The sequence below is a fragment of the Esox lucius genome, chromosome 17 (assembly GCF_011004845.1).
Source record: "Esox lucius isolate fEsoLuc1 chromosome 17, fEsoLuc1.pri, whole genome shotgun sequence".
Taxonomy (NCBI): Eukaryota; Metazoa; Chordata; class Actinopteri; order Esociformes; family Esocidae; genus Esox; species Esox lucius.
The window spans coordinates 40,163,092-40,186,471 of record NC_047585.1 but is presented as its reverse complement, the minus strand read 5'-3'; the positions used below and the strand labels follow the sequence as shown (position 1 = coordinate 40,186,471).

The 23,380-nt window shown below is 44.9% G+C and overlaps 2 protein-coding genes across 2 annotated transcripts; one reads left to right on the top strand and one right to left on the bottom strand.

Annotated features, from left to right (window-relative positions):
- The first annotated feature begins 1,121 nt into the window (after positions 1–1,121).
- aldh1l1 (aldehyde dehydrogenase 1 family, member L1) lies at positions 1,122–18,925 on the top strand. Its single transcript, XM_034287191.1, is given in 26 exon segments — positions 1,122–1,145; positions 2,705–2,848; positions 3,706–3,940; positions 4,180–4,345; positions 4,740–4,841; positions 4,939–5,028; positions 5,131–5,268; positions 10,783–10,908; positions 11,436–11,471; positions 11,474–11,529; positions 12,095–12,182; positions 12,184–12,213; positions 12,215–12,257; positions 12,697–12,818; positions 12,952–13,079; positions 13,628–13,778; positions 13,953–14,023; positions 14,507–14,612; positions 14,715–14,802; positions 14,882–14,975; positions 15,121–15,225; positions 15,339–15,438; positions 15,842–16,007; positions 16,157–16,262; positions 16,353–16,552; positions 17,750–18,925. Coding segments are annotated over 25 exon segments (2,802 nt in total). The 5' UTR covers positions 1,122–1,145; positions 2,705–2,721; the 3' UTR covers positions 17,878–18,925.
- On the bottom strand, positions 7,274–9,185 carry LOC105024788 (gastrula zinc finger protein XlCGF8.2DB-like). Its single transcript, XM_034287189.1, has 2 exons — positions 8,886–9,185; positions 7,274–8,715 (listed from the first exon to the last, which is right to left on the bottom strand). The coding sequence occupies exon 2, from the start codon at positions 8,425–8,427 to the stop codon at positions 7,852–7,854; it is 576 nt and encodes a 191-aa protein (XP_034143080.1). The 5' UTR covers positions 8,428–8,715; positions 8,886–9,185; the 3' UTR covers positions 7,274–7,851.
- Positions 18,926–23,380: the final 4,455 nt, after the last annotated feature.

The following is a 23,380-nucleotide window of genomic DNA, read 5'->3' as shown; positions in this document are numbered from 1 at the left end:
AGGGCAGAATTTCAATAGTTCAAATAGACAAAATGTCCTGACCTTTTTACGTGTGTGTTTGTGTGTGTACACAAAAATGACCAAAATTATTGGCACCCTTGCACTTCATTCAAATCATTCACAAGGATTTCTTGAAAAAAATTACAATTCATTCTTTTGGTATCCACATGTCGATTTTTAGCTTCTTTGTCTAGCAACAAACAAACAAACAAACCATTTTCAAAAATCTTGGCACATTTCTGAAATAAACCCTAGCCTGGGCAATATTATTGGCACCTCCAGGTAGTAATCAGGCAAGCGATTCTCCTTTACTTTGGAATTGAAAGCTCTAAACCGCTCTGAAGTTTCCAGAAATGACTCCAGATCTAAATAATCTGGAAAATGTGTGGAGAGATCTGAAAACTGCAGTTGGGAGACTCTTCAAATCGAGGGTGGATTAAAACAGTTTGCACAAGAAGACTGGGCCAAACTGCCAGTAGGTGCAGGAAGCTCATCCTATATAGGAAGTGCTTGATGACAGTTATTTTGGCCAAAGGCTGTGCAAAATAGTCAGTGTATATAACTTTGTCAATGCCAATGTGAAGCCTCTTTTATTTTCTGATTTAAAAGGATATATTAGGTTCTGTCTTAAAAAGAAAGATTATGTAATATTAACAGTGAAATAAATAACTGTGGAAACCAAGTACTTCAGTCACTCTCTACTTTTTGTAGAAACAATGTGAGTAATTTAAAGACAGTGAAAGATGGGAGATTTCAAAATTTTAGGACAAGAACATTATAATTGGTCAATTAACTTTTAATAACATTGGGGTGGTAAACTTGGCTATACAGATGCAAAATATATTGTCAATACCTTTTGCATGGGTCACTGATGGAAACTCCCGCAAGAATCCTGGAGGATATTTTCAGATTTAGGCTTGGAAATCATAAATAATATTTTTTTATCATGGATAAATTCCATGGCAAAATAATTCCATGGCAAAATGTGTAGAGAACCTTTAGGGACTGCGAGGTGGGTGGTCCCCCAACCAACACACCTAGGTCCTACTAGTGTATGAGTGAACTGAACATTCTGCTCGCTGATCTCCATGGAAACGTATTTGGCCTCAACTTAACCTGCCGTGAAAGCGCTTTCTCGTCTGGCGGTATGTTTCCGACAACAAACTAGGCTATATTACAGCTATGAATCCATTAAAAAACGAATACAAAAAATAGGCATTGTGCACTAGTCTACTGCATAAAATGAATTTGTCTCACACAAACTGATTGCAGACACGCACGCAGGCACACGCACGCGCACAGAGAGATACTAGGAAACGTAAGATGTAATTCACTGTAATGTATTTTATGAATGACTTGACAATTTCCTTTTAAAAACCTTTGTACCACAAAAATACAGTATATTGAATAATAGTTTCTTTAAACGTTAGCCTATTATGGAAATACAGTTTTGCACGTCCCCGCGTGTGCGACCTCCCCTCGCTGTCAGTCCGCCCTATCATATCACACAACTTCAACTGTTGTGCAATATTACAGTGGGTCAAGGCAGTCGTCCGATTTACATTACATTTCCGTCTGAAATAAAGAGCAACGGTGTCTGCACAATCCTAGTCTTCACGCCAGTAAGGGAGACTCTGACAAACATTATATGAAGGGTAAAACACATTTTCCAAACGAATCTGGATATTTATTAAACTGCGCTATCTCGATTGCACTTGCACACGTACAAGAAAAGTTGTTCGGAGAGTCGTGCGCCTAGTTTAAAAAAAATTACGTCGGCATATTACTTTACTGACTTCACCAACAAGCAAGGTAGGTTTACTGTTACTTATGTACATTAATATCGCGCTGTCTGAAAAACGTTCAAGCAGCAAGCAACTAACAAAGCTTGGTGTAGCAAGAAACGTACTCTTGGATTATAATTTTTTTGGAAACATTTCTGCACTGTGTCTCGTTAAGAAAAAGTTCAACGATTTGTTTCTGAACATTTTGGATTGCATTAATGAAAGTATGTATTGGAAAATTCTTCAGATAAAGCTACTGTGATTCTATTGGTCAATCCTGCATATGCACGGAGCCTTTCTGCGACGTGATTCTCTCAGAAAAGTGCAGCCCACTGTTCAGAGCCAATCACATCGCAGAGCTGTGATTGGCGGATAAAACACATTCTATTTTGAACATAATTTTGCACGTCCTGGTCAGTAAGTAGAATACTGAAAAAAACTTTCTCTGCTAATGTTTGTTGCTAATCACGTGCCGCTTTAATTAGTAACAACAACCGTGTTACTATGTATCAATTAAGTAAATTGGTATGATAGCCTATTGCATATGTTACACACATTCATAACATATTAATTTGATAATAATGTTAATAATGTTTGTTAAATAATACATTCTAATGTAATCCATTTGGGAAACTGGATATTTCTTATATAAATATAAATATAAAATTAAATTAATCTGGACATCTGGACATCAATTCAAAAGCGTTAGCATTTGAATTGATGAAGAAAACGCATTTGCATTTATATATATTTATTTTTAAAATGAAAATGCAATTTTTTTCCAGGTTTCCTTTTCTGAAATGATTTACGTGCAAATGCATGTTATAAACCTCATGCATTGAGTCAGAGGAGGAGCTCTGTAATGCTCTGGGAAAAAACATTTTCACATGTTTCAGGTGTTGCCTTTGTGATCCCGCTAGATTCTGCTGTGCTCAGGATGAAGATAGCTGTGATTGGTCAGAGCGTTTTTGGCCTGGAGGTGTTCAAGGAGCTGAGGAAGGAGGGCCACCAAATTGTGGGAGTGTTCACTATACCAGACAAGGATGGCAAAGCAGACCCTCTAGGTGAGAAAGCACCCCCCCCCCCCCCAAACACACACACAAGGGCTCTTTCAAAAACTGCTGTAATGCTGAGACATTCGTATTGAAAATGCACACACAAATCTCACATTGGTGGAACTTCCTTTTTGTTAAGAGATTTTACTTGGACATCAAGCACCTTCAGCACACATGATGTTCTACTCTTGTCTATCATGCTTCGTTCCTAAAGTAGACCAAACCACCAACATCTCTCATCCCTGAGCCAGGCTGTTAAACTGAATTACTCTTAGATTGTTAAATTGGAATATGCTCCCAGGCATACTTTCCTGGTAAAATAAGAATACAATAAAACACACACGGTCTGAGGGCCAATTGAAAGAAAAATCTTCCCATCTACGTTCCATTATCCTGATGAAAACGATCACCCATAAGTCCTTAAACACAACTCAAAGAGATGTTAAAACAACACGAAGTGTCTATACAACGCAAGACATACTCTAGGCGTTTGCATGCTATATAATTGAAAAGATGGAAAAAGTATGCTCACCACATCAAATCACCTCTATCAAATCATGCTGGACTCAGCACAGCTACATCTCCCTGGATCTAGATAGACTATTGTGAAATCCATGGATATTATACACACATCACTAATTTCCCATGACCTGAATGCTCAGTGTCTACTACATTCACAATTGTGTCCACTGGGCATGATTCAGTGTATTCTGTCCCGTGTTTGCTGTCCAGAGCTTCACCTGAAGTATAACTCTGGGTTTGCCGAGTCTTTATGAAACGGTGAATCCCGACCAGGTCACCTCGACTTCCGTTACATTCCCGCGGGCGTGATGTCACTCCCGTTCTCCGCCCCCTGACCCCCACAGGTGCGGAGGCGGAGAAGGACGGCGTGCCCGTCTTCAAGTTCCCCCGCTGGCGTCTGAAGGGTGGGGCCATCCCGGAGGTGGTGGAGGCCTACAAGGCCACCGGGGCCGAGCTCAACGTCCTGCCCTTCTGCTCCCAGTTCATCCCCATGGAGGTCATCGACCACCCGGCCCGTGGCTCCATCATCTACCACCCCTCCCTGCTGCCCCGACACAGGGGGGCCTCCGCTATTAACTGGTGAGTGGCAGAGGGGCAAAGGGTCGGACGGCGGGGTGTTTTGGTTTATTGATCTCCATAGGAGCCAAGGAATGTCGGTTTTTTCGTCTGATCGGTGGTTTGTCAGAGAGTCGGCTGAATGTATGGCTGGTGTATTTGCACTCCTTTTAAATGTAAAACACCCCCCCCCCCCGGACATGAAAAGGCACAAGGCTTGCACGGGCGAACTGTTATGGCCTCTGTGTGGGTTTTGACAACAGGACCTTGATCCACGGTGACAGAAAATGCGGATTCACGGTTTTCTGGGCCGATGACGGACTGGACACCGGACCAATCCTGTTGCAGAGGGAGTGTGACGTGGAACCTGATGACACGGTCAACACACTCTACAACAGGTTCCTCTTCCCAGAGGGAGTGAAGGGCACAGTGAGTCAATGAGACACACCATGGAAACACTAACAGCTCAGAGGAATGCAGGGTTTTCTGTCAGTCGGTAAACACACCAGAAACAAAACATGTTCAATACATGTGAAATATAAAATGAATGGTCAACTAATATTTCCTGACATGTATTCCAAATACGTTTAGAAATACATTTCAATTTCAAATTGCATAGAGCATACCTACTACTTATAATCACGTCATGTATCTAAAATGCATCACAAGGATTTCTAAGTCTAACAACTTATACCCTGTGGCTGGCCAAATATCTTAACATGATAAGAAATTTAAGAGAGTGCTAAAACACTCCAGGCAGTTGAATATGAGCAGGCCCATAATACCGTCATTGTGGGAAACCTTCAAGCATGTTTGGCTGTAGGTGGATGCGGTGAGGCTGATCGCAGAGGGGAAGGCCCCGAAGATCGTTCAGCCCGAGGAGGGAGCCACCTACGAGGGGATCCAGAAGAAAGACAAAGCAAAGGTAGAGACCTGCCCCTGACCCAAGACCGAGCTATTTAACGTCACAGTAGTCAAACTAAAAATACACATTTTATTTTGGGTGGGACATTTGTCTGCAGATTGACTGGAACCAGCCTTCGCAGGCCCTACACAACTGGATCAGAGGAAACGACAAAGTGCCCGGGGCGTGGGCCGAGATTGACGGACAGGTGAGGTCTCAGTTGTCCAGTTCAGGGAAAGGAGGCCAGTGTAGACTATTAGGATACAACCCACAGCTGATTCCACAACGGTGTCCCTGGTCTGTCCTCCAGAAAATTACATTCTATGGCTCCACTCTGGTAGACAACATTGCCACTGCTGGTGGTCAGTCCCTGGAGATCCCGGGTGCCAGCAGGCCTGGTCTGGTCACCAAGGCGGGCCTGGTTCTGTTTGGCAACGACGGCAAGACGGTAAGTCGCCTCCCACTGCCCAAATCTCATTTAGGCTATTGTTCAGGTGGTAGAGCGTGTAGGACTGGTTAACCATGTCCTGGAAGGTGCAATCCTTAAAATTCACATTCATTTAGCCTAGAACTATAATGTGTGACAGAGAACTATAGGAGTGGGCTTTAAAACAGGTATTCAAGCCTGTCCCTCTGTGGACAACCAGACGTTTTGTTTGCACCCCTGAATAGGCACACCTGGTTTACGCAACAAGGCCTGGATGATTAGCTGACAAGTCTAACTAACCAGGTGTGCTAGCTCTGGGATAAATCAAATACATGGAATGGCTGGGGGGTTTCCAGAACTACAAATCCTTAGTAAACTGCACATCACCAACTACAACCAGGGTTTCATAGTTGTTTTTTTTAAGGCTGATTTCCATTACTTTTGTTTCAGTAGGGCCACTGTTTTTCATTGGTGGTATTAACAATGGCTATATCATCAAATTCAACACAACAAACCGTCATGCGTTCATTTGTTTTAAACCTTTTAACTGTGACCATTGGTCTGTCCAGTAGGATTCCTGTATGGACATTCTCTACCTCTGCCTGGCCTAAGGTCTAGACTGTTCTGTCAGTCTGTACTGGTGATCACACCCGGCCTTCGCATGGGAACTGGCTGGCCCCTGCCCTGATTCTAGCTGTGCCCCAGTGACAGGATAATTAACAGGGCTTTAAGCGCTGTAAGTCCTCGGGATTTCTTTTTTGCCGTAGCAGGGCCAATGAACGGATGAATGAACGGATGAAAGAATGGCTGGCCTGCGCTGAAAAGACCTTTGTGTGGTGTTACATAATCTGTGTGGGCAGCAGAGTGAGGGATTGTGGGTTGAGACTGTCGAAAGGCTGAGGTAACGCAGGAGAGGTTTTAAGTGAGGGTGTTAGCCTGACCAGAGGCCTGGCAGGGTAACCCAATCGTACCGTGACTGGTGATGTGTTAAGTCACTCCATTGTCCTGCCACTTTTTAGTCGGGTCTTGGGAGGCTGATGGAACTTTCCGCAATCTCCTCTATGTTCTTAACCCAACCGCGTCCTTAGTCCAGCGCTTAACGCAATATCAACATGTGCAACCCAACAAAGTTGGATGTAAACTCGTGAAATTAGGTGTCAACATAGTGAAAGTGTCTACACCGACCGCTATGATATCTATCATACCTCCAGAGGTCTGTGCCACTGCCTCCAGCGCTCATGTTCTGCTAGTGTGGGTCTGAATCTGACCTAATGCTCTCCATCTTTCACCACTCTCCTGTCCAATAAAGCAGAAATAGCTTGTAACATATCTTTCACAAAGGTAGCAGGATGGCAGCAGACTGATCCAAAGTGACTTACAATAGGAATTTGGGTGCCTTGCTTAAGGGCACAAGAAACAGATGTTTTACTTTGCTTGGTGATTAAAAAACAGCAACGGTTTAGTGATTGGCTCAACATACCTGCCCACTCATCTATTTACCTGGGGGGAAAAGTTGTATGCTTCTTCTGGAGAACTCATTTATTTGCCTAGGTGATATTTTCTCAGAAAGACAGCGTTTTCTGGCCTCTACTGGTCATAAATTGTGGAGCGAAATAAAATGATATACAGTATACAGACTGCACATCCCCTAGTGAACATTGGGAAATACCTTCAACCATGTTTATAAGGCACCATGCTGAAGAAAGTTGACCAAACAGGGAGGGACTTGGTGTTGCAGGCTTCTATGTTGATGGGGTTTTTACAAGGAGCATGTGCATGCCTGAGTTTTGAATTGTATGCGCACACAAACCCAAGTAGTTGCTCTACGTAGAAATATTACAGCTGGAATCTGTCGTTCTGACAGGCACACCGATGTGTTTCCACAGGGCCCACAGTTATGCTGGAAAAGTCACTTTGACTTTGCAATTAGATAGGACTTTATAAAAGTATGTTTTTACAGTTATTGTGCACTAAAATCACATCTGAAGTCTGTTTGGAAAAACAAAGCATACTTTCAGGGAACATATTGGTTGTTAAGTTATTTTCATAATTTAATAGGTTAACATACAGCCAGTTAACTTCCTTTTAATAATATTCAATAGTATTAACGTAGTTCTCATGCCACTTAGTGGCATTCTTTAAACCTTCAAAACCATAAGCTACATTTGGCTTTTCAATGTACATCTCTCTTTCACTCTCAGAAACATAGAACGCTACCAGGAGGGGCGAAATGATATCCAATATTTACAGAATATTTTGTATATTTTGTCACAGCTGTACGCCCCAAATAAAATGGGTGACACAGACCTCACCATCAGAGCACTAGATAGCTATACCGACGGAACTACTTCTCATTGGAGTCACAATGAAACGCACCAATAATACCACATACTTCCAACGACCACAAACGTTCTTTCCGGAAACACCTGGCCATGTATGGATTTTGGCAGATGCGGCGGGTGCTCTCTCCGGAAGTTTCCTAACCCTGTGGACAGGCCCTTCTTTCTTACACATCTGAATATGACCATGATGACAATGACAGCACATGTTGCCGGTCTGAAACAGCCGGCTTTGGAAAGGCAGCAGGGCAGGAAAAAGGTCACATCAAAAACCCAGTCCAGTTGGACCGCAACACACTGTCCTATGCACCTGCAGCTCTCCCATCTGACTGAAGCTTTCCCCACAGTCATGGCATCGGTACGGTTTCTCCTTGTGAGTCCTCCTCAGGTGTCCTTTCATGTGTGCGTCCTGCCTGAAGGCTTTGCCACAGACCGGGCAGACGAAAGGTTTCTCCCCCGTGTGAACCCTGATGTGCTCGTTCAGGTGACTCTTCACTTTGAAACCCTTTCCGCACAGGTGACAGCTGTGCGGTCGCTCCCCTGTGTGAGTCGTCATGTGGTCGGCCAGTCCTTTCCGCGCCGGGAAGCCCTTCCACAGACGTGGCACCGGAATCGCTCGTACGAAGCACGTCTCTTCATCAGTTCGGACAGAGTTCCTATCCTGTGTCTGAAGGGTCCTTCCTCTCTTGGTTTTCCACTCTGCGGAGGCCCTCCGATCTCGATGCCCGTTGGTGGTGTCACCCTGAGCGGCGGAACAGTGGGCGTTCTCCTCCAAACAGGAGCTGTGGGTTACCTTGGTAGGACCCCCGTAGCCCTCTCCTCCCTCCGGCTCCGTCTTCATGTGTTTCCACTAGGCCGCCCGGCAAATGGTTCGTCTCGGTTCCGGCACAGTTTGGGTTTGGAAGAGGTGCGAGGGCCAAGGGTCCTGGTCAAAACCGGCTTTCATGCACGAAAGGAGAGAACACAAAACTCTATGCTGTCGCCGTGAAGACTCCGGCCCCGGTGGCCCCTCCACGTCCAGACCGGTCCGGAGGTCCCGGTCCTCTACACTGTCTCGCGTTACAACGGGGCCCCTCCAGGGCTGCTCCACAGGACCTTCTTCTTTAGAGGACATGGACCTCCTGAGGTTCTGGTGGTAAAAACAGGAAAATTCATGCAATTCAATAGAAAAACATTGATATGACTCTGTGCTGTGCAAAAGTCCTTGGGACACCTCAGAAAATTGTTAAAAGCTTGTTGTCGTGGCAGTGTGTGTTGATAGGTATGATATGTATGTATCAACACTCGTGAGAGTCATACCTTTCATTTAATGGTGATAGTAGTTAATAGCTCAAACTGTTGAAAAAGCAGGGTCAAATCTGTAGATGTGAAATAGACAGAACTCTGTATGCGATACAGTGTGTAACTCTGGTTCGGTGAAGGAAGAGTCAATGCCAATTTTTTGATAAGGGATCTGCCACAGACTGACAGGAACTCCTCCATGGGCCTTAGTCTAATCAATTCTATTAAAACTCTGGATAACACTACTGTAAGTTGGACAATACATTTTAAGAGTGTACATGATGGGAGGTAAGAGGTTTACTCATTATTTCACATTTAAAAAAGTACTGAAATGGTCAGCATATTATTTTATAATTGCAATTTTATTTGTAAATAATGAATGTTAAGGCAACCGTTAACTCCCATAGGTGCAAATTCAGATAGCCTTGACCGCTACAGTAAGCACTCTAATCTGCATAGCCATAAGAAGACAAGCTTAATAACACTAAGGACAATTCAATCAAATGTATTGTTATAAAGCCCTTTTTACAACAGCCTTTGTCACAAAGTGCTTTACAGAGACAACAAATGCTGACAAATTACCCTGTCACATCCCTGGTCGTGGCCTTATATGCTCACCCGTATACACAATGAGTCTGACAAAACAATCTGATTTATTTTGTGTTGTTAAACGGTTTATAATAGCAGTAGGACACACTGGACGACTGCTACAGACAACATGTTATTCTAAAGAGTGAAATCAGGCTATAAAGCCAAGTCAAATGGAAAAAGAATGTACACGTCGTTACAAACCTGCTCTGTGGTAACTTGATATTTGGTTTGATAACCAAATCCAACAGCTTCTGTAAACGTTCGTTCTCCTCCTTCGAACGGGATATTCGTCTTGATACTCTACTATCGTCTTTTCCACTTCTCCAAATATCTCTACAGCCGCCGCTGTCAATCGTTCGCGCAGAAAACACATTTAGTAATTGCATTTTTGACATTTGGGAATGCTCGTGTACTTTATAATAAATATATAAGATTTTTTCGAAAAAACCTACTTGTAAAATTTGTCTGCCCGGAAGTAAATACTGCTTGCACATTTTTTTTCCAGTGGTTACACCGCAACACAACTCGTGAACTATCGCACCTGCTGTCCGGAATGGGAAGGAAAAGGATTTCCCTCAGACTTTCCCTCTTCTATTATTTTTAACACACACAAAGACCAGAAACAGATATTTTCTTCGAAACAAAATATTGTATTTCCACACTTTTGCCCCCCAAATTAAAGAACAAGGAATAAAAGTAAAGAAAGATAAAACTGACAGAAAGAAACTTCAATGCAGCACAACCAACTAACTAATAAACTAATAATCGAATAAACAAATAAACACCCAAGAACACCCAAACCTTTCCTCCAACTACAGCTTGGACCCCACACTCTTTTTATAAAACCTTTTTCATTTTGGTTCAAAGGTGTGTGCAAACATGACTCGGAAATTACCATATCATCCATCCATAGTAACCAGAAACATGGGCTGCACCTTGGCCATTGGTACCATTTCGGTAGCTCTAGCACTGGTCAAGAACCCTTTTTACTATTATTTAACCAGGTTAGTCATTTGAGGACAGATTCATATTTTCATTGACAACCTAGCCAAAGGTATGAAGTTGCGAGAGGACAGGACATCCCACAGGACCACATAAATAATGTAAAGAAATATATGAATACAATAAAAAATAAACATCAAAATTAATAAACACATACATATTCATTTCAGGCGAGATTTCTTTCCTAGTTCTGAACAATGTATATAGGACAGTTAAATCAATTAATCCAGTGCATGCAGACAATAAACAGCATGTTTCTGTTGAAGTGACTGTTTGCATTGTCTGTCTCTCTGTCTGTCTGTCTCTCTGTCTGTCTGTCCAGCTTCTAGTAAAGAACCTGCAGTTTGAAGATGGGAAGATGATTGCGGCAGCACAGTATTTCAGTCGTGGGACGGGCACCTCAGTGGAGCTCACTGAGAACGAAAAGGCTTTTGCGGATCAGATGAGGGTAAGTAAAGAAAGAGGTATGAAATGCAGAGTGCTGTCAAAATGCAGTCACTTCATTTTCTTTTCTCTGATGGCTGATGAAACGTATGCAGGTGTTATTCGTCACTTACTGATAGTTTGGAGCTGAAAATGCACTCTATAAAAGGATCTTACAGTCATCTGTTTTTTGCTTGGGTGGAGTTTTTGCTTGCCTTGAATCGCAGTGCCCACGCAGCAAGAAATAGACCAATGACTGCAAATAACAATAGACCAAAACTGTCTGCAAATAACAGGTTGGCACCCAGACCACTCCCACATATTCCTAGCTCAGTTGTTGTGTTTAGCTTGTAGAGCATGGCATGTGGAATGCCAGAGGTTGTGGTTTCGATTCCCACAGAGGACCAGGACAGAATTGTGGTACTTCAAAATGGCTACACTGTGCCAACTATCAATTTTTAACACATTTCATTATGTTTGCATCAACCACCTGCTTTAACCATCTATATATTGACTGTTACTATCAGTCGGTGTGGTTGTGTTTCATGACAGGGTGTGTGGACCAGTATCCTGACGCAATGTGGCCAGCCATCGACGACTCCACAGACTTCTTCAAGTCCGGCGCTGCTTCTATGGACGTGGTCAGGTACACAATTTAACCTGGAAGGGTGATGAGATCTAGGCACTGGGTTTCAGTCCAGACATCATTTTTAAAATGAGAACTTGAAAATGGGTTTTCTATCAGTCATAGCAAGGGGAAATATATTTGATCCCAGCCTCCTGAAGGGACTTGATGGGGGATCTTAATCAACCCTCACGTTGACTTGTAATAGGATGAACACTGACTTTTCATCACATCCCTTTTAATACTTCCAACCTTTAAGCTCTTTACACCCTCTTATTCATTCCGCCTTTTCCTCCCCTGTACTGTGTTTAATAAGTCCATTCATTTTAGGCAAAACAATTTTATCACGAAGAGCCTTACCAGTCAAGCATGCAAACATTTTATATGGTGTGTGGTCTGAGGAATTGAACGCACTACACTGGTTTTTACAAGCGCCACGCTTTTTCCAACTGAGGATACTGCGTCCCTCCTGCCATTCCCTGCCCCTCTCTGTCTCTGCAGGTGCGTGGCCTCATCTGAAGCACACGTAAACATGTTTTCCTCTTAAAGTACAGGGGACGGTGCTGTGTCAATGTTTCCCTCCCAGGCTGGTGGAGGAGGTGAAGCTGAGAGCCAGCGGGTGTCAGCTGCAGAATGAGGACGTGTACATGAACCCCACCTTCCAGGACTTCGTTCCAGATGTGTGTGAGGAAGCTACGAGGGGAGGGATGGCGAGGAAGAGCTGGTCGTTGACTATGTAAGAATCGTCCGTCTTAAGCCCGATACTCAAGTACATTGACTGTTATCGGCATCATTCCCACCAATCACCAGCCGTCATCAACCGTCATAACATTCACCATCATGCACTGTCATCACCGTCAATAACATTCAACCATCAATCACCATCATCACCGTCATAACATTCACCATCATCACTGTCATCGACCGTCAATAACATTCACCATCATCACTGTCATCACCGTCAATAACATCACCCGTCATCACCGTCCATAACACAATTCACCATCATCACCGTCATAACATTCACCATCATCACTGTCATCAATGTCATAACATTCACCATCACCGACCATCATAACATTCAATCACCAAGTATCACCAGGGAGCATCTATAACAAGCTGTGTAAAGGCACAGAGCAAACCTGGCCTTGATTTAACACAGCGTGGTGCAGTCTGTCCCGTGACCAGGTTGGAGAAGAACATCAACAAACATGACGGTTCGACTGCCCCACCAGCTCTTCGTCAACGGGGAGTTTGTGGATGCGGAGGGGGGGAAGACCTACAAGACCATCAACCCCACCGACGGAATGGTATGGGACAAAATAAGGCCTTTGGCTATTTCAACACACTCGTCCAGCTTCCGTCTTTTGGTAGGTAGAGCAAAGAAACCAGCGCTACTGTGCTCAGCTCTGTGTGTGTTTGCCCATTTCTTATTGTCTCCAGCCCATCTGCGATGTGTCTCTCGCTCAAGTCAGAGACGTGGACATAGCCGTAGCAGCCGCCAAGGACGCGTTTGAGGAGGGGGAGTGGGGCAAGATGAACCCCCGAGACCGAGGCAGACTAATATACAAGTCAGTCTATTAGAAACAGACTCACATGCAATTCAGTCTAGTAGAAATAAACGAATGTACAGTTCAGTCTATTAGAGACTGATTTACATACAATTCAGTCTATTAGAGACTGACTGACATACAATTCAATCTTTTAGAAACAGCCACACATAGAATTCAGTCTTTTAGAAACAGACTCACATACAATTCAGTCTTTTAGAAACAGACTAAGCTACTGTACATCTAAAATAACATCATCATTTTGGATAATACCTTGAGTAAGGTTAATATGGAATCAGGTTAATATTGAATAAGGTGCCATTGTGAATGAAACAGGACAAAGGAGCAGAAACAAACAAAGTTATCTTTAATACATTCAAATGAAGACACGGCATTCAGCCATGTAACAGACAGGTGGCCACGGGAATCTCAATTAATATATTAAATACTGAAACATGCCAACAGATTTTTTTAAATATATATTTTTGACGCAATAACTTTTAAGAGCAATCAAGCAGGTTTCTGCGTGGGGATGTTTGAAGGAAACTAACCCCTCCCCACTCCTCCAGGCTGGCTGACCTGATGGAGGAGCACCAGGAGGAGCTGGCCACCATAGAATCCATGGACTCGGGGGCTGTCTACACCCTGGCCCTGAAGACCCACGTGGGCATGTCCATCCAGACCTTCCGCTACTTCGCCGGCTGGTGCGACAAGATCCAGGTGAGTGAGTCGGGGACGCGTCTCGCCGACCGCTTTCACACGTTGTGCATTAGATCGGCGCTGGTGCTTTGTCACCTGGCCTGAGCCTCCAATGAGCGGCCAAGGTGCAGTGTGTTCATAACGTTGTGGTGTTTCCAATGTTCCATGTGAACGGGTGACTCTCTGCCTGAACAGGGCTCCACAATCCCCATCAACCAGGCGCGGCCCAATCGCAACCTCACCTTCACCAGGAAGGAACCAATAGGGTAACCACCTCTGACTCTGTGTTCATCTTACAGCGTGTGTGTGTTTGTTACCCTCAGGGTGTACCCCCCCCCCCCCCCCCCCCTCAGACTGTCTGTGTGTTTAACACTCAGGGTGTATCCCTCCTCAGAATGTCTGTGTGTTTAACACTCAGGGTGTATCCCCCCTCAGACTGTCTGTGTGTTTAACACTCAGGGTGTATCCCCCCTCAGACTGTCTGTCTATTTAACACTCAGGGTGTATCCCTCCTCAGAATGTCTGTGTGTTTAACACTCAGGGTGTATCCCCCCTCAGAATGTCTGTGTGTTTAACACTCAGGGTGTATCCCCCCTCAGACTGTCTGTCTGTTTAACATTCAGGGTGTAACCCTCCTCAGACTGTCTGTGTGTTTGATACCCTCAGGATGTATCCCCCCTCAGAATGTATTTGTGCTTAACACTCAGGGTGTATCCCCCCCTCAGAATGTCTGTGTGTTTAACACTCAGGGTGTGTGCCATCGTAATCCCTTGGAACTACCCACTGATGATGTTGGCCTGGAAAACCGCTGCCTGTCTGGCTGCTGGGAACACAGTGGTCCTCAAACCCGCACAGGTAAGGACTAGAAGCCTCCATGGACACAACCCTGACGTAGCTTTCCGTACCTCTGTTCACACTGAAGAAGCCAGCCGTGTTCCACCATTTGTGGTTTCCCAGGTGACGCCGCTGACTGCCGTGAAGTTTGCCGAGTTGTCAGCAAGGGCAGGATTCCCCAAGGGAGTGATCAACATCCTCCCTGGATCAGGTAAAAATGCCTTTGTGTTTTGGCGTTTCGTTGTGTTGGCGACGGTGAACGCTCTCAACGCCTCTCTACTCTTTGCCAGGTGCTCTTGTGGGCCAGCGTCTAGCCGACCATCCGGATGTCCGGAAGCTGGGCTTTACCGGTTCCACTCCAGTAGGCAAACACATCATGAAGAGGTGAGCGTCCGTCCGTCCAGAGCGGTCACAACGTTAGGCTCGCGTTGGTTGATGGCGAATTTAGCTAATAAAAGAATGTGCGTAGCGTAGGTTTTTACATCTTTTTGTGAGTGTGTGTGTTTTTATGTGTGTTCCCCTGTCCCAGTTGTGCAGTCAGTAATGTGAAGAAGGTGTCCCTGGAATTGGGGGGCAAATCCTCCGCTCGATCAATCTTCAGCGACTGTGACATGGAGAAGGCTGTAGGCGAATGGTCAGCCCCTTCAGTTCCATGCTAACAACCCACATGCCCATCACAGAGAAAATATTAGTATTTGTTTTTATATATTTTAATACCTCTTTGGTGTTACTGTCCCTATATTTCAGGGCCATGAGTGCTGTATTCTTCAACAAGGGAGAGAACTGTATAGCAGCAGGTCGACTCTTTGTGGAAGAGAACATCCATGACCACTACGTCCAGAGAGTGGTATGGGGCTGTCTCACAGTGCTATGCTGGCTTAGCCATACTCTACCTTCACTTGGTTCACATAAACTGGGATAGTCAGTCGATCAACAATACAGTAATGATATCGCCGAAGGTGTATGCGACCTGGAAGATATTTCAATAAGATTTTAATTGGATAGGAATTCCTAGGGTGTGCCAATAATTGGGTCACGTAAATGAAAAAAATAATACTTAGTCAAAGTGTTTTTTTCTGTAGATGATTTTACCTCAATTAAAAGTTGGAATTAGTCTCATATTTTGAGTGTTAAGCTGATACACAAACAATAAAAACATTTATAGGATGTTTTGTTAATCTTTAACAAGAGTGTCAACATTTCTGGAGAGCTCTGTATATACTTTACACACTGTATTTACATTTCCTCAGGTGGATGAAGTCAAGAAGATGAAGATCGGGGATCCTCTGGATCGCTCCACCGACCACGGACCCCAGAACCACAAGGCCCACCTGGATAAGCTTGTGGAGTTCTGCCAGACGGGGGTTCAGGAAGGCGCCACTCTGGTGTGTGGGGGGAAGCAGGTCGCCCGTCCAGGTGAGACGCATGTTCTTCTCCTCCCCAGTTCAGGCCATGGTTGACTTTCTGATGTTGGCTATGAGGTAGACCATGGGACAGTGAGAGGTGAGGTAGAGTTTGGATACCACAACTGCTTCAGTTTTTGACTGTAACTACGTCTCGTGCAGGTTTCTTCTTTGAGCCCACCATCTTCACCGACGTCCAGGACCACATGTTTATCGCCAAAGAGGAGTCGTTCGGCCCCATCATGATCCTCTCCAAGTTCAAGAGCGGGTCAGTGATTGCCCTGCAGCCGAGACGACAGGGGAATGAGACACTCTGTGTAAATGTTGTTCATTCCTTACACTTTACCGTCCTCTTCAGGGACGTCGAAGAGGTTCTGCGGAGGGCCAACGCAACCGAGTACGGCCTGGCGTCGGGCGTGTTCACCCGCGACATTGGCAAGGCGCTCTTGGTCAGCGAGAAGCTTAACGCTGGCACCGTGTTTGTCAACACCTACAACAAGACAGATGTGGCCGCTCCCTTTGGCGGCTTCAAGCAGTCTGGCTTCGGCAAAGACCTGGGTAAGAGACGCTGTCTGTGGGTCGAGTTCCCCTCACACAGGTTTTCCAGGCCTGGGTAAGACACGCTGTCTGTGGGTCGAGTTCCCCTCACACAGGTTACCCAGGCCTGGGTAAGACACGCTGTCTGTGGGTCGAGTTCCCCTCACACTGGTTTTCCAGTCCTGGGTAAGACACGCTGTCTGTGGGTCGAGTTCCCCTCACACAGGTTGTCCAGGCCTGGGTAAGACACGCTGTCTGTGGGTCGAGTTCCCCTCACACAGGTTTTCCAGGCCTGGGTAAGACACGCTGTCTGTGGGTCGAGTTCCCCTCACACAGGTTGTCCAGGCCTGGGTAAGACACCCTGTCTGTGGGTCGAGTTCCCCTCACACAGGTTGTCCAGGCCTGGGTAAGACACGCTGTCTGTGGGTCGAGTTCCCCTCACACAGGTTTTCCAGGCCTGGGTAAGACACGCTGTCTGTGGGTCGAGTTCCCCTCACACAGGTTGTCCAGGCCTGGGTAAGACACCCTGTCTGTGGGTCGAGTTCCCCTCACACAGGTTGTCCAGGCCTGGGTAAGACACGCTGTCTGTGGGTCGAGTTCCCCTCACACAGGTTGTCCAGGCCTGGGTAAGACACGCTGTCTGTGGGTCGAGTTCCCCTCACACAGGTTGTCCAGGCCTGGGTAAGACACCCTGTCTGTGGGTCGAGTTCCCCTCACACAGGTTGTCCAGGCCTGGGTAAGACACGCTGTCTGTGGGTCGAGTTCCCCTCACACAGGTTACCCAGGCCTGGGTAAGACACCCTGTCTGTGGGTCGAGTTCCCCTCACACAGGTTGTCCAGGCCTGGGTAAGACACGCTGTCTGTGGGTCGAGTTCCCCTCACACAGGTTACCCAGGCCTGGGTAAGACACCCTGTCTGTGGGTCGAGTTCCCCTCACACAGGTTGTCCAGGCCTGGGTAAGACACGCTGTCTGTGGGTCGAGTTCCCCTCACACAGGTTACCCAGGCCTGGGGTGTTGCTTCAGTGTTTACATTAATCATAGGAGTAGATTTCCTGGGTAGGGAAAAGACAGGCCACACTCTTTTTAAGGAATGTCAGTTCAGATAAAATTTCTGTTGAAAGTAAATTCTGTAGACTAGTATTTAATTTAAAGTACTATGATTATCTGTTTTTGGACTAGTGGAGACTAACTTTGACATCACTGTCTTTCTTCAACAGGACAAGAAGCTCTCAACGAATACTTGAAGACCAAGTCTGTCACCATAGAGTATCTAATATGTAGAGAGGAGGACAGAGAGGAGAGAGAAAAAGAAACATTAGAGAAACAGAGAGAAAGACGTGTTTAGTAGAGCCAGAGGAGAGATGATGACAAAAAAGGGATAAGTATACAGAGATATAAAGTATAAACAGAGGTATAAGTATAAAATTGGGGTTCCTTATAATGCTGTATTACTTAACAGCATTGATTGATTGAACCATAAGACAAAGGTCCTTAACTTAAAATGTGTGGCAGCTATTCCCTCCAAATAATAACTGTATTTATTCATCAATTATCATAGGATTCCTGATTGAGCTTGTCAACATTTTTACAATGTGGTTTGCATAATAATACGATGCATTTCATGCAATACATTTCTACACAGTACAAATGTTGGACTTTGTGCGTAAATTCCTTAACTAAATGGACTTCTAATAGAGATTTTCCATTCCATTAAGTATGCTTTTAATCTGGGATTAAAGTGAATTTGTTGGCAAAAGTTAAACAAGAAAATCACACATGGACTGAATAGACTGAATTAGAAATATGTCATATGTTGTTCTTCTGAAATGTGATTAAGCCTATAATGTTGCTTGCCTTTAGTTAGCGCTATATGTTGTGCAATTTAACATTTTAATGAGAAAAATAAGAAAATACCCCCCCCCATTAGAAATAGGAAACATTCACTGTTATATTTGAACAGTTGTTCGACACTGGAAAGTCTAAAACAATGTTTGTCTTCTCTATGTAATTGTCTTCTCTGTGTAATTGTCTTCTCTGTGTAATTGTCTTCTCTGTGTAATTGTCTTCTCTATGTAATTGTCTTCTCTGTGTAATTGTCTTCTCTGTGTAATTGTCTTCTCTGTGTAATTGTCTTCTCTGTGTAATTATCTTCTCTGGGCAATAGATGTGGTGGATTCACAAAAAATACTGAATGAGAATTCAGTGGCACATAATGAATTCCATTTCAGAGCTGGAAGAACTTTTATTAAATGTTTTACCTGTTTTTCTGATATTAAAATCCTTAAGGTATCCTGTATAAAAATCTAACGTCTTGGTTTCTCACACATTCCAACCGTAAAATTAAAAAACGTTCCAATTCCAGTGTACTGGACTATATCCAAGAGAGAGGGCAGGCTGTTTTAAACGGCAGTTAGTTCAAAAGACCAATCTCACGAAGGAACCCCGGTTGGCAGCAAACGTGTGTTTGTGTGTGTGTGTGCGTGTGTGTGCTTGTGTGTGTGCATGCCCGTGTTTGTCTGTGTACACCTGCCAGTTTGTCTCACAATGAGCCTCAGTGGAGGTGTATTTCCCTGTCCTGGACACAAATATGGATGATGAGAAAAACATGTGGGACATGTCTGCCAGAGAGAGCTCCAGGAGGTTCTGTCTTCAGATGACGGCTCATACCTGGCGGCACGGGTCTAGGAGTGATGGTTGCGGGCATGGTTCTAGACATTGTACAGGTGAGTGACGGGTTCACGGTCCTAGTTAATTTGGAGTTCGGGTCAGTGTTATATGGTTGATAGTATCACAATATTCCTACTGCAAAGTAAAACCAGTGGTACAGTATTTTGTCTGGTTCATTGCAATTATGACGCAAAGAAGCGGTGCTACAAGAAAGTGTTCAATCTCAGCTATCTGGAACTTCCGTTAACTTGAAACCAAATAATTGGGAGTAAATAGGATCTTAACAGATCTGGAGTCACAGCTTTTAGCCTTAACAGAATATCTGACTTTGTTGTTGTTGAACTTTTTGCCGAATGTTTTATTCAGCCATAAAGTTCCACTCTTACATAATCTGTGCATATGGTAGAGGCTTGTCTTCCCGGCCCAAGTCATACATCAGGATCTCCAAAAATCAGATAGGAATAATTTCATAGAAATAAAATGCAGAAGACAGGAACCTTCATTCTTGTGACTGATTTGTACATTTTACTCATTTCACTTCTATGCATTTTGAAACCCTATCTGTTTGAGCAACGACCCATGCTCAACAGATAGGGTTGGGTTGGGTCAGGTTGCCGCGACCTGCTGAGTTTTGATAAGGAACGCCCTTCTGGCACATCATCACTGACACGTTATTATTGACCCTTTGGGATGGCTGTGGGCTGACAGTGGACAGTTACATCTGTCTCTTTAATTACCTACTAACTGGCTTCTTAGGCCTTTTCCAAACTGTCTTCCTTGTTTCTGGGTGGTGTGAGGTGACAGAACCTGGATCCGTGTATTCACTCCGTGTTATCGTCCATTTTAATGACCGAGCGCCAGTTAGATGAAGAGGAGTGTCGGATTTGTCCCGACCAAAAAATCTATTCAACCAAACTTGTAGCAGCATCCTTCCAGGAGGGAGCTATCCATGGTATGTGCCGTGACAGTCTCGGACATCGTTCTTCGATCCTGGTTCCCACAACAAGGTGTTGGTTTACGGGTAGTCTGAACTGTGCTTAACAGTCACACAACGTGTCGCAGTTTAATGAACAAACCCTGAACGACGCTGTTCCAAGGTGTTATGCTGCTATACTTTTGTGCTGGGGGATATGAGGAATGCACTTTCTAACTTTTCCCAGTCTCCTCCAGTTTGAAACTTTAGGAGGACATGAGGTCCCGGTCCACACCTGCGGAGTACCTGGTTTGGGAGGCCCGTTGCTGTCCCTGTCCTTGTCCACCTGGTCATACTTTTGACCTAGTATAGAATCAAATAGACTCTGGATTTAGCCCAGATACATTTATTAATTATTCCAATTGGACTCTTAATATCTCACCTGGCACAGCCAGAAGAGGACTGGTCACCCCTCTGAGCCTGGGTCCTCTCTAGGTTTCTAGCCTAAAATTCAGCCTTCTTAGGGACTTTTTCCTAGCCACTGAAATTCAACGCTATTGTTGTTTGCTCCTTCGGGTTTAAGTCCGGGTGTCTCTGTAAAGCACTTTGTGACAACTGTTGTTGTAAAAAGGGCTTTATAAATACATTTGATTGATTGATTGATTTGAACACTGGACGGAAAAGTTGATTTGTGGGCTCAGATAAGCCATGAAGAAACAGATTGTTTCTGCACATAAGTAGTTTCACAAGGCAAAGACTGCATATGCAGTTGTGTCCTAACAAACCTTCCACTGGACACTGCATTATTGGCACTGCACAAGAAGTGACATGAGATTTTCTGGAGTCTGAGTACTTAAACCAGGCTGAACAGGGCAGACTGTGTGTGACATAAATACAATGACTGATTCTAATTGTTATATTTCCACATGCATTAGCCACAAACTATCCCTCAGTTACAACGATGTGTCTTAGCCCTGTGAAGTCCAGAGGTCACGGTCTGAATCCCAACGCAGCATCGTTCAGGGGGGAGCAGGAGAGAGCAGATGGTCCACAGTAATCTCAGGGACGCCTTTCAGCTGAGTCACTGTGTGTGTGTGTGTGTGTGTGTGGGAGCGTGTGTGTGTGCACGTGTGTGTGTGTGGGTGGGTGCGTATGCGTGTGTGTGCAGGTGTGCCTGCATGGATAATCACTTTAAAATGAGAGGGAGAGGTGGGAGGGGGGTCCTTAGAAGAGCCAGTAAACGCCTGGGCATTTTTCTCTCTTCTTAACCGCAGGCAAGTCTCAAAATCAGTCTTGTGGTCATGCATGCATAAGCAGCTATTGCTTTTTTTCTTCCCTTCCTGTGCATGGCAAGTATTTACAATATGTTTTCCCAGTCGACAAATGTCGATTATATATACAGTATCTCACAAGTGAGTACACCCTTCACATTTTTGTAAATATTTGATTATATCTTTTTCATGTGACAACACTGAAGAAATTACACTTTGCTACAATGTACAGTGGTGAGTTTACAGCTTGTATAACAGTGTAGATTTGCTGTCCCCTCAAAATAACACAAAACACGGCCATTAATGTCTAAACCGCTGGCAACAAAAGTGAGTACACCCTTAAGTGAAAATGTCCAAAATGGGCCCAAAGTGTCAATATTTTGTGTGACCACCATCATGTTCCAGCACTGCCTTAACCCTCTTGAGCATGGAGTTCACCAGAGCTTCACCGGTTGCCACTGGAGTCCTCTTCCACTCCTCCATGACGATATCACGGAGCTAGTGGATGTTAGAGACCATGCGCTCCTCCATCTTCCGTTTGAGGATGCCCCACAGATGCTCAATAGGGTTTAGGTCTGGACACATGCTTTGCCAGTACATCACCTTTACCCTCTGGGCTTCTAGCAAGACAGTGGTCGTCTTGGAGGTGTGTTTGAGGTCGTTGTCATGTTGGAATACTGCCCTGCAGCCCAGTCTCCGAAGGGAGGGGATCATGCTCTGCTTCAGTATGTCACAGTACATGTTGGCATTCATGTTTCCCTCAATGAACTGTAGGTCCCCAGTGCCGGCAGCACTCATGCAGCCCCAGACCATGACACTTCCACCACCATGCTTGACTGTAGGCAAGACACACTCGTCTTTGTACTCCTCACCTGGCTGCCGCCACACATGCTTGACACCATCTGAACCAAATAAGTTTATCTTGGTCTCAACAGACCACAGGACATGGTTCCAGTAATCCATGTCCTTATTCTGCTTGTCTTCAACAAACTGTCTGCCGGCTTTCTTGTGCATCATCTTTAGAAGAGGCTTCTGGGACGACAGCCATGCAGACCAATCTGATGCAGTGTGCGGCGTATGGTCTGAGCACTGACAGGCTGACCCCCCACCCCTTCAACCTCTGCAGCAATGCTGGCAGCACTCATACGTCTATTTCCCAAAGACAACCTCTGTATATGACGCTGAGCACGTGCACTCAATATCTTTGTTCGACCATGGTGAGGCTTGTTCTGAGTGGAACCTGTCCTGTTAAACCGCTGTATGATCTTGGCCATTGTGCTACAGCTCAGTTTCAGGGTCTTCACATGACAGCAGGGAGGGGAAATGGCTAATTGGGCCCAATTTGGACATTTTCACTTAGGGGTGTACTCACTTTTGTTGCCAGCGGTTTAGACATTAATGGCCGTGTGTTGTGTTATTTTGAGGGGACAGCAAATTTACACTGTTATACAAGCTGTACACTCACTACTTTACATTGTAGCAAAGTGTCATTTCTTCAGTGTTGTCACATGAAAAGATATAATCAAATATTTACATAAATGTGAGGGGTGTATTCACTTTTGTGAGATACTGTATATATATATATATATATATATATATATATATATATGTATATGTATAATTTTTTTAGGTGAGAAGGAGAGGGCGATGAAGAGGGAAAAGACAGGGGAAGAGGACAATGACAGGGTAGAGACAAAAGCTCATGAGACCAAGAGATGCCACGCAAACGGAGGGCTGACGTCCACCCACCAATCAGAAAGGCGAAGCGCCACGTGCGGGCGACAGGTACAGAGGACGGGAACACACAGTGGGGAGGGAGAGAGGGAAAGGAAGAAAGAGAGAGAGACCCAGAAACGGAGAGAGAGAGAGAAACCTTTCAGTCTTGAAGCCCCGCTCGCACAGATGCCAGCAGCGTTTCCCCCTTCTCTCCCTCTCTCCCTCCCTCCCTCTCTCCCTCCCTCTCTCCCTCCCTCCCTCCCTCCCTCCCCCATCTCACC